General features: G+C 55.2%; 1 protein-coding gene across 1 annotated transcript; it reads right to left on the reverse strand.

Annotated features, from left to right (window-relative positions):
- Window positions 1-3,123: 3,123 nt before the first annotated feature.
- LOC135577446 (sperm-associated antigen 4 protein-like) lies at window positions 3,124-8,519 on the reverse strand. Its single transcript, XM_065047376.1, has 9 exons — window positions 7,202-8,519; window positions 6,793-6,854; window positions 6,554-6,594; window positions 6,172-6,268; window positions 5,898-5,967; window positions 5,254-5,354; window positions 4,464-4,631; window positions 4,010-4,099; window positions 3,124-3,470 (listed from the first exon to the last, which is right to left on the reverse strand). The coding sequence occupies exons 1-9, from the start codon at window positions 7,218-7,220 to the stop codon at window positions 3,315-3,317; spliced, it is 804 nt and encodes a 267-aa protein (XP_064903448.1). The 5' UTR covers window positions 7,221-8,519; the 3' UTR covers window positions 3,124-3,314.
- Between the last annotated feature and the right edge of the window lie 2,567 nt (window positions 8,520-11,086).

Consider the following 11,086-nt stretch of genomic DNA (forward strand, 5'->3'; position numbering starts at 1 on the left):
GGGGCAAGATGTACCCCACAGCTGAGTAGTGGGTCCGGTCTTGTTTAACAGGACTCCTCCCACACCTGGACTACCGTGTCCAGTTCTGGGCTTTGCTGTAGAAGACAGATGTGGAGCTACAGGACAGAGCGCAGTCTGGACTGAAGAAGCCAGTAAGACGGTGAAGACACTGGCCTATGTCTCATGCAAGGAAAGGCTGAGTGAGCTGGGACTGTTCAGCCTGGAGAACAGAAGGTGTAGGGGAATCGTAGTAATGTTTTCAAATACCAAAAGGGAGGATGCGAAGAGGACAGAGCCAGGCCCACTGACTGGACCGGAAGCCATGGGCACAAGCTGCAATACTGGAGGTTGCCTCTGAACATCAGGAAGCACTTTTCCACTCTGAGGTTGACTGAGCACTGGCAGAAACAATTTTCTTCTGAGAAATGTGTTGTTATATCTTCCTTAGTTTTCAACTGACAGTGCGTGAACTAAGGCCACTATTTCCAAACACGGTGAAGTTTTATAACCCGTCTTTAGGTCATACAAGTTTCTGAGTTGTTGTGGTAAAGAAGATATTTTAATTAGCATACATGGGAATTTCTCTGTCATGAGCTCCCGTGTGTTCCTCCTAGGTCAGTAACAAACGTTCATGAATTTCTGCAAGGCCCCTTTACATCTCACACTCCTTTTCAGAGAAGCTACAGTCACCCAGTAGGCCAGGAAGGTTCCTGTGTGGCGGCGCTGAGCATCTGGTGGGGCAGCATGGGGTCACAGGTTGTAGTAAGCATGGCTTCTGAGTCAGGGACCATATTTTAGGTTGTCTCAAAGTTTGCTTGCTCCCACCTCCACCGCAAGCGCTGACGTCACTCTCCAGGAGCCCACCAGTGACAAGCCGTGGAGCCTGTGGGCCTGCCCAGCCACAAGACCTTTGCCTGGCTACAGGGGGCAGGGTGTGCAGGTCTCCTGACCGGCCACAGGCAATGAGAGACCTGCATGGCCAAGGACGAATCACCTGTCCCTGCCAAAGCGTGGGTGGTGCTGCAAATGGAGGATGGATAACTTAGAAATGCCTCCTCACCGTTTCTGTCCCCTAGTCAAGACCAAGTAGCAATACGAACAGGGTGAATACAAATCCCCTCAAATTATGACCAAGGAGTTTCCATACTCTGCAACGCAAGTAGCCAATCTAAAAAAGGATTTTAGTTGTTCACCAAAAGATTCTGCGACGGAATAGGTTTGGAGGGTGTCATTGTCTGGGGAGGATCAGATCTTATGAAGGGAATAGGAAGCAGAGGGATACTGTGGGCCAGGAGTGTTCCCTACCACCGGTGACCACCGTGTGCCCTGGTCCCCAACTCAAAGAGCAGCCCCTTGGGCTGGAGGCCTTAAGCCTTTCTAAAGGGGGGACCCCCTTGCCATTGTGGTGTCAGACAACCAGTTAGTGGAAAATGGACAGAGGGCAGCATGTCAGCAAATGACATATGACCGGGAGCTTAAATTTAGTCAAGAATCCCCAATGAGGACACTCGTTGACTCAGAGCAAATGATGCCTCTCATACAGGACCTCCCGGCCTCCCTGAAAACTTTTGGCATTCAGCTGCAAGGAAAAATACAGGTGATGTCCCAGAGCAAAAGGCAATAATGCTGCTGCATTAGAAGGAAAAGTGACCCCCAATTGCAGATTCCCTGAAAAGAAAGGCTGGACATGGGGAGGGGTGGCCCAAGAGTTAATGAATTATGGCTGAAAGAATGGTCCGGTGCCCTCTGTTGAAGGTGACTCTAAAGCTATCAGATGAACAGAGTGGCACCCCGCTTCTGAAAAGGCAAAACCCCTACAGAATAACAACGGTAGGGGACACCCGAAACATGAGGATACCCGGGCCCCAAGGGAGAAACGCTATGCCCTCTGGAAGTAGGGTGTTTTAAAGGGGATCCCTCAGGAGGTGAGTGACGCGTTACCGACTCTCAACCTGGAAAGCCTGGTGAAAGGCTGGGCCAAAATACTGACGGGGTGGAAAAAACCACAATCCAAGGTGTACCTTAGGAGGGTGAAAGAAAATGGGCGGATAAAAGCTACACCCTTGCATAATCCTGGACCCTCCGCAGCGTGGCCGACCCAGCCTCCTGATAGTAAAAGGTCTACACAATGGACAAGGGTATTTTGAAACCCATACATCTTTTTGGCACGATGATGGGTTCTATTTGCAGGCCCCGATTATTATGTAGTGACCGTGTTTTCTGAAACTTCCTACTTAGCTGTGCATAGACTTTTTACAGTAATGTGCTTTGCACAGTCAGCCTTCTAACAGTGATCTAGTTCTGGTGTATAATATCTTGTATAATAGTGGTAGTTATAGCCTTCTCAATATTTTTAGGATGCAAATAAGGATATGAATGAGCTTGGTGACCATGTAATTGTCCACCTGAATACACCTAATGCCATATTAAATTGAAAGGCAAATGAGGAAAGCAATGTGGGAGGAGACCAGAGCTGCCCAAGCTTTCCCCACCAAGCTGCACCCACGGAAGTGAGAAGAAGACCACACTGGTTTCCTGGCCTCTCATGCTTAGCAGGGTAGCAGGGCTGACAGTGGCAGTGTTGGCTTTAGCTTTTGAAGTTTACATCAGTCGGAGACGAATGGGTGTAGGTCCATACCCTTGCGTGCTTGCTGTTGAAGATACAGGGCTGAACTGGGCAAATCTGCCCCCTTGAAAAAACCAGATGTTTGTGTGTTCTGCGTTCAGCTGGGACCTGGCTGTGTTTTGGCATTTCAGGCTGGGGGAACGGTGGCTCTCTTAAAGACACGCAGAAGGCAGAAGCGGAGGGCTGTGCCTGGGAGCGCGCGCGGGCACAGGGAGCTGAGCCAGTATCCCCGCTCCGCAGCAGCTGGGCTGCTCGGACCTCCTTACACACCCCAGACACTCCTCAGGGGTCCCACACATGGCTGCACCCCATGTGGACCCCTACCAGACCCTGTCCCCAGGCCCAAGGTGCCATCTGAAGGAAATGGGCCAGTACTTTGGGGATCATGACCCTCAAATGTTGCCAGGCTGTCTGATGACTCCTACTTGGCATGAGATGGCGGGTTGCCCCTCATGCTGCAGGATTTTGTCAAGGAACTGTGACAAGGAAAGGCTACAGGAGCATCACCTCCTTTTGCTTAGTTAGGAAGCGTCCCTGAAGCGGAGGGAAAGTGGAAAGCCTGAGGAAGGCCTCAGCCTGCACGAGGCAGAACTTGGCAGCTTGGAGAGGGCCTCTGATATGACATTGCCCTGCAGCAGACCAACAGCCACAACCCTCTGGCCTGTTTCTCCATCTAACTCTTTAATAACTATTCAGGTAAGGTGTCCACATGTGTCTGGTGGTCAGCACTTGCTCCCACGATCTTCCCATGCACCTGCACTCGATAAATGCATGTGTATCCTCGTTTTCCCCAGTTGCTCCGTATGCCGAGCTTCAAAAGCTGGAAGGCTCTGGGGTTCCCATTCTGCAACAAAACCGTGGCGAAAGGCAGCGTCACTCCTGGGGTGTAAAGAGTGAGCGCAGGCTGCGCGCATCTTCTCTGCCAGCCCCTCCCCTGCTCCAGGAGCAGTTCCCATCCTGGCTGAGGCGGCAGCTGCCCCCTCCTTCCCTTCTCCCACCCAGGTGGCAAAGGACCCCGTGCTTCTGCAGACCAAACACCCGCCACAGGGAGTGCGGAGGGCAGCTGTGGAAAGCTGAGGCTCGCTGGCTGCGGGAAACGGAGCTTGGGGAAGGTCCTGCTGCCAGGGCCCTCCCTGCCACCACCTGCCCAGTGGGTGCAGCCGGGTACCCCTGGGGACCCACACAGCTGTGGGGGCAAGGGGGCCCTTGTTCTGCATTTGCTGCCCTGCTGGATGACACTCTCCCCCGCAATCGCATCAGTGTTTCTCTCGGCCAGTGTTGAGCCCCTGCCCCGGCAAGGACCATCCACACTCCTTCTTTAAGTGACTTCCTGGTCAACCAGCGTTTGGGCCCTGGCCTCTTGCCCACACACACTCACTGCACCTGCAGAGGGAAGGTCTGGGTCGGTTCTTTCTGCACGTTGTAAGTGAAGGTCCCCAGCAGAGTTTCCTCTTTGCCTTCCTCAGCCAGTCCCTTGGAGATAATGCAAGAGGAGCAGGTCAGGCTGAAGGCGTCCACGAGGAAAGACTCATGCCAGATCTGGGCCCGTGATCCCCACTCAGCCCCTTCAGCTCCAGCACAGTCGGGTGCAGGATGCGGTGGGACTGAGTGTCCCCCTTGGCTGTTGCTCAAAGGCCTGGGGGTGCTGGGCCAAAACTCGCTGAGCAAGCCTTAGAAGCGGTGACACCCCCCCGGCGTGTCCCTTGTAATGTCCCCTCAGGGAACAGCAGTGCTTGGGAGCACACCAGTCTCGGCAGAGGCGCAGAGAGGACCAAGTGCCCCTTACAGCTTTTCCCCGTGGCCCAGTCCCAGCCCCCAGTGCCCGGCAGAGACTTACAGAGACAGTGAAATCTCGGGGGGCGCTGCTGACGGTGCCCAGCGGAGAGGCTGCCTTTGAGGTGTGCTGGATGGTGACGGTCGTCGGTTGTATTGGCATGGGCAACCGGATTAGCACCTCGCTCTGAGACCCTTGGAAAGGCCAGCAGTATCCCGGGGATGTATCCGACTGAAAGCAGAGGCCAAGAGCCGTGAACGCGAGGCCATGATGGGCCCCGCTGGGCTCCCGTGCAGCCAGAAGCACAGACGGCACTGCGCCCGTGGGCTGGGCTTGTGCTCAAAAACAGCGGTGTGCTGGGAAGCGTGCAGAAGTGCCCGGCTCTCTTCCCGGTGTGGGACAGAGGAAAAAAGCCAGCCAGTGGGAAACAGCGATGCCCCGCACCGGAGCCAGCGTTTCAGAGAAAGCCCTCTCTTTGGCCCACAGCTCTGCAGCCTCCCCCCACTCTCCACTGTGCCATCAGGAGAGGGAAAATCCGAGCTGTGGCAGGGAAATGGGGTGCCAAAGCAGAAGCTCCTTCAGCCAGCAGTGACCAGGGATGATGGGCAGGAAGCTCAGCTCAGCTCAGCTCAGCTCAGCTCAGCTCAGCCCAGCCCAGCCCAGCTCAGCCCCTTTCTGAGGATAACTGCCCTGTTTTTGTGAGCCAAGTCCCATGTGAATCCTCGTGTGTCAGGCACCAGAGCAGTGCCGTGGTTTTGAGGAACACCACTGGCCTGAGGGGAGATGCCCCAGGGCTTGTTCCCAACTTTATAAGGGGCAAGAGAGGCAGTACTGGCGGTTTCTGCTACTCTACCTGCACAAAGGTACCCAGCTCTGGTGGATCACACAGGAACCAAAAGACACTGCTGAACCCTGTGCATCTGCTGGACGATCTCTGCAGGTCAATGGCAGCCCCTAAGGGGAGAAGGGAGCAGCCTCAGGCTTGGAGGACCTGCTGGCTGCAGGCCATTTCTGAGGCTGCCTGCCAGCCCCGCACACAGCCTCACACCCTGGCAGGGGATGCAGCAAACAGAAGGAGATCCCCATGCTTGGTGGCGACAGCCTTTGTCTCCCAGCCACACAAAGAGAAGGGCTGCGGGTGCTGGGAGGCTGCAAGCTCCCATGGGAAGGGCAGCAGACCCAAGGCAAGGCCCCGCTGTGTGGACAGCAAAGGATGGCCCGGCCACTGATTTTCATTCCCCAGGAAGGCTCAGCGGAGGAGGAGAGGTCAGGAGCGCTGCGTAGGGCACGGCCGGGGCTCCAGCGAGAGCTCTGGCGGCAGGTCTGGTGCGAGCCCAAGGGAGCCGCTTAGCCACAGTCGTGCTCTTGGGCCCTGTGAATTCGTGCCGCCTCCCTCTGCCCCAGAGAGCAGAATGTGCAGCACAGCCTGCTTTATGGAGCGCTAAGCACGACGAGCCCAGTGCCGTGACAGCCCTACCCCTGTCCGTTCGTCTGTACCTGCACTTTTCAGAGCCCAGTCAGACAACTGCGTGGTTGCAGACATTGCGTCTCTCATTTGCTGAACTTCCTGGGAAAGACAGAAAGAAGCAGGGGAAGCAACCACATCAGACCTGGGCAGCAGAAAGAGCTTTAGAGCGGAGAAGCTCAAGCAGCATCCCCTGGCAAGGGATGGATGTGTGGGCTGGGCAGGAAAAGCCCATCAACTGGCCCGGGAAGCACCTTGTGCAGGGCCCTACTCGACACAGCCCTCCTTCCCAAAGTGCAGGATCACCTTCATTGTAGCGCTGATCTCTGCAGCCAGGCGCACCAGCTCATCTCTCAGCTGTTTCATCTCTTGGGATTGTTCCCCGCCCAGAGCCATCGTGTTCCTGCATTCACCAGGAAGGAGAGCAGATCTTGTGAGAGAGCGGCGGCTCAGCTCTTCCCAGAGCCTCCAAGCTCAGGAGGAGCGGAGACAGAGGTGCTCAAGCCACCTTCTATTCTTTTTCGCAGGCTTGCAAATGCTTCGCTCCCCCTCCCGGTTTAGCAAAAGGCCCAGGCAGGAGCGAAAGGCATGAGCCCTGGGCGCTGTACAAGTGAGCGCAAATAGCACCGGCTCATCTGCCATTACCCCTCGAAACGTGCTGCGCGTCAGGAGAGGAGAGGGCTCTTACCGCAGGGAGAGCAGGTCGGCGGCAGGCTGCCCCAGCAGCACCTGAAAGGGAAAGGTTCTCCATTTGAGTCCCAGAGCTGCTGGAGCTTGCCAGAGCTGGTGGCTCTAGGAAGGCAAGGCGGAAACTGCTGCTGATTCTCTGGGTCACTGCCTAGAACCGCAGGGACTGGGCGGTTGACCCGCCACCATCAGCAGGGCTCCTCTGTGGGGCTTGTCTCTCCCACAACAACAGTCACCGACCTGCGGCGCATCCTGTGTCCACAGCCTCAACATGAGCATCAAGCTCCCGCAGCAAACACCAGCTGGAATTCAGATCACCAAGAGAGTAATTTCATTAGGCTGTCCAATGATCCCTGGAGTCACAGAGTCTCCTCCCACCTCAGGGTAGCAAGAGGCTGTCTGAGGACTTGGGGGAAAGGGTGCAGAGCTTGCAGTTCCAAGCGGGGACCCTCTCCTTGGTTTCAGGGCACACTTGGCGTCCCACAGCTACAGCCCATTTTCCCTCCCTCCTCTGCATGTAGTGGGCACCTTGGGAGCTCCCTGAGCTGCAGGCATGGGAGGCTGCAAGGGCCCCACCAGCACCTCTCTCTCACGCTGAAGCTCCCGCTCTGTGCCTCTGCCACTGCGCTGGCAGCAGGCAAATGCTCACCTAGAGCGCCTGCGAGCATCAAGACGAGGATCGTGAAGAGCCTCTTCTTTTTCAAGGTGATGATCTCTTTCCTGAATAGAAGAGGGAGTCCTGGTGTTAGCAGTGCTCAAGAGCAGTGCCCTGCGCATGGGGGATTTTCTCTTACCAGCTGAGGAGCAGTAATGTGGGAGGAGCCAGGGTCTCCTGGTGGGGACCACTGCCAGCCTCCCCTTGCTCGCCTTGACCCGCTGGCACCCTTCGTCTGTGTGTCCATGCCGGACACGTATTGTACTCACACGGTGGAGATTCCGGGGCTGAGGCGTCTCTGGAGGGAGACCACAGCCATCACCAGACTGAGGACCAAGCCTGGGCAAAGAAAACAGAGAAAAGTCTGAGGACTCTTCTGGAGGACACTGGTCCAGCACGTGCCAGATCCCTGCAGGGAGGTGGGCGCTGGTCCTATGGCCTCGCTCCCTGGGGCAGGGGCAGGGCCAGGGTCGTGGTTATGCCCTATCGAGTGGGGCAGCTGTGTGTCAACCTGGCCCAGGGCGTGCGGAGGGCTGGGCAGGGTCCCCTCGCAGGCAGGGCACTGAGAGTGGGCCTGGAGAAGGAGGATGGCACGAGTCCTGGGTTACTCCACAGTTTCTAGAGCATCCCAGAAAGACACAGACGTGACGGCCAGCTCTGTCATCGTCACACAGCCGAGGTGGCCCCAGGCCTCCTTTGGGGCAGGAGGACGCAGGTTCTGCAGGGCTGTCGGGCCCGGCCGAGCCAGGCAGGCTTGGTGCAAAGATGGGGTGAAAGGCAGCGCCAAACTTGCCTTCCTTTACCGCAGCACCGCGGCGCGCAGGCCCTCGCCGTCTGGTGCCCGGGCTCCTCCTGCCTCCTCGCCTCACCAGGGCAGCCCGTTGTGCTCCACGAGGAGCCTTTCTCTTCCCCATCCTGGGGAGAAGGGATGCTCTCCAGCAAGCTTCTGTGCCTGTCCGGTCAGAAGTCCTCCTGGAGACAGCTGGGAGAATGCCCGCCACAGGCACAGAACCACCAGCACACTGCGAGCTCCTCACAGGCCCACAGCTAATGGCCCAGAGTGCCCGAGCTCAGAGAGGCTTGGCCCTGCACGGCCCTGTGATGTCACGGCTGTGACGTCACAGACAGAGCTGCAGGGGCTGGGCGGGGGGGGTCAGGGAGAGACCCCGCAGCCCGCTTGGTGCTGTGTTTGGCATTTGTGAGCAGGCAGTGTTGAAAACACAGCAGCGTTTCAGCTGGCGCTGGGCAGCGCTTGCAGAGCACCGAGGCCTCTCCTGTTCCTCGCTGTGTCCCCAGGCGAGTAGGCCGAGGCTGGGCGAGAGCCTGGGAGGGGACACAGCTGGGGTGGCCAAGCCAAACTGGCCAGAGGGGTGCTGCGTGCCACGGAACGTCGTGCTCCACAATAAAGCCTGGGCCTTTGGTCTTTCCGAAGTAGCCATTGCGTGGGGACTGGCTGGGCACGGCTCTGCTGGGGCCAACTCAGCACTGCCAGCGGAGAGAAAGGAGGGTGTTTGCTGAGAGCTTTGTAGTCGCCCAGTAGGCCAGGAAGGTTCCTGTGTGGCGGCACAAGGTGCCCTGGGGGCGCTGAGCATCTGGTGGGACAGCATGGGGCCACAGGGCGTCCTGAGCCTTGCCCCCACCTTCCCCCTGCCTGGGTAGGGCCAGCCTTGCCAGACAGGTGGTCTCATGGGGCAAGTAGGGCGGCTGGCTCTGCGTGACAAGGTGCATGGTCTGCACGGGTTCTTTGGGCCACTCAGCCCCGCTGGCATCGTCACGTCCTCTTGGGTTTCTTCAGCTTCCAAAGTGGCTCCAGGCACATCGGCTCCTTCTAAGATGAGACAGCCTTCAGGGTCTTGCCAGGTCGTAACGGGAGCAAACGCCTCTAAGAGGATAAAGACAGAGCCCTGGTGTGCACTGTCTCCATACCTTGTGAGCGAAGAGAGGGAGAAGCTGCCGATGCAGAGGCCCTGGCCAGAAGACAGGCTTTGGAAAGCCTCTTGGCAGATGTCCCTGCCACTGGTCCTTCACCCACCACGGTCCTTCCACCTAGACTCGATGTCTGTTCTTGCCCAGGTGCCTTTGCTGCTCCAGACACCCTCTCCCAGGGTACTGGTGTGCTGGGTTTCCATGTCCAGGTGATGGCAGCGGGGGCGCTGCCGAAGGGCGTCTGTGAAGAGAGGCTGTGGCTGCGTTGTTCCAGACATGGCCAGTCCCAGACGGCTCCAACAGACCCACCAGGGAACAGGGCTGAGCACACCCTATACCTTCCTGGGGCAAGATGTACCCCACAGCTGAGTAGTGGGTCCGGTCTTGTTTAACAGGACTCCTCCCACACCTGGACTACCATGTCCAGTTCTGGGCTTTGCTGTAGAAGACAGATGTGGAGCTACAGGACAGAGCGCAGTCTGGACTGAAGAAGCCAGTAAGACGGTGAAGACACTGGCCTATGTCTCATGCAAGGAAAGGCTGAGTGAGCTGGGACTGTTCAGCCTGGAGAACAGAAGGTGTAGGGGAATCGTAGTAATGTTTTCAAATACCAAAAGGGAGGATGCGAAGAGGACAGAGCCAGGCCCACTGACTGGACCGGAAGCCATGGGCACAAGCTGCAATACTGGAGGTTGCCTCTGAACATCAGGAAGCACTTTTCCACTCTGAGGTTGACTGAGCACTGGCAGAAACAATTTTCTTCTGAGAAACGTGTTGTTATATCTTCCTTAGTTTTCAACTGACAGTGCGTGAACTAAGGCCACTATTTCCAAACACGGTGAAGTTTTATACCCCGTCTTTAGGTCATACAAGTTTCTGAGTTGTTGTGGTAAAGAAGATATTTTAATTAGCATACATGGGAATTTCTCTGTCATGAGCTCCCGTGTGTTCCTCCTAGGTCAGTAACAAACGTTCATGAATTTCTGCAAGACCCTTTTGCATCTAACACTCCTTTTCACAGAACCTAGCATATGTACATGTTATAGGTTTATATACTGTTGACTATGCCCAGTTCCTGAAGCTGTCCCTTGAAATCATAAACACCATGGAACAAAGCCCAGAATTCTCTTTATTAATTCAGCAGTTTGGAGAAGCACTTGGGGACACCTAGCTTTAGAATGAACACAGGCTGCTTAAGGCCACCTTTTAGGCTTTCATACACAATTTGCATAGTGCTGCACATGTGGGTTAAATAACTGAATAATAAATATTATAATAAATATTTGGTACCACCTTTGAATAATGCAAGACTTATATATCATATCTAGTATGCCGGTCGGGTGCTGTTAGGTGAACATGAACTTCTAAGAACCTTTTATATGTTGTTTATACAGTTGCTTCTCCATTGGTCAAACTCCAATGGTTTCTCAGAGAGAGAGCAGAGGTTCAGATGGGGAACTAAAAATTAATTCTGGGATGTGACGTACAAAATCTCTCAGCACTCTAGTGGAAGGGCAATGTCCAAAGCCTGATCTCTAGGCCCTACTCAGTTGAGTTCTATCATCAGGCTGACTGAAATACCTGAATGAGAGCTGAACTTGGGTTTCTATCTAGAATTGCATTTTGATTATTTTTTATCATTCTTTTATGTTTGCTGGGGCAAATGTCTAACAACCAAGGGAGTGCTTGTAGTATTTGTCCTCCAGCATAGACTATAAGATGTTAGTTACTTCTGTTGACAGTGATGAGAGTGGCATAGAGTAATGTTTATTAGTGCAAGTCTATAAGCATGTAATCAGATGCTAGAAATAATGATATGGTGTAAGTGAGGAACCCAATAACTGGGGACAGTTAAAGAATAAAGTGATCACAGTGTTCTGGTCAATAGGAATTTACTTTTGAGAGGACAACGTACTGTAGCTGCAAAAAACCTCACAATTCTATCAATAGATA

This window comes from Columba livia, chromosome Z, assembly GCF_036013475.1.
Source record: "Columba livia isolate bColLiv1 breed racing homer chromosome Z, bColLiv1.pat.W.v2, whole genome shotgun sequence".
Taxonomy (NCBI): domain Eukaryota; kingdom Metazoa; phylum Chordata; class Aves; order Columbiformes; family Columbidae; genus Columba; species Columba livia.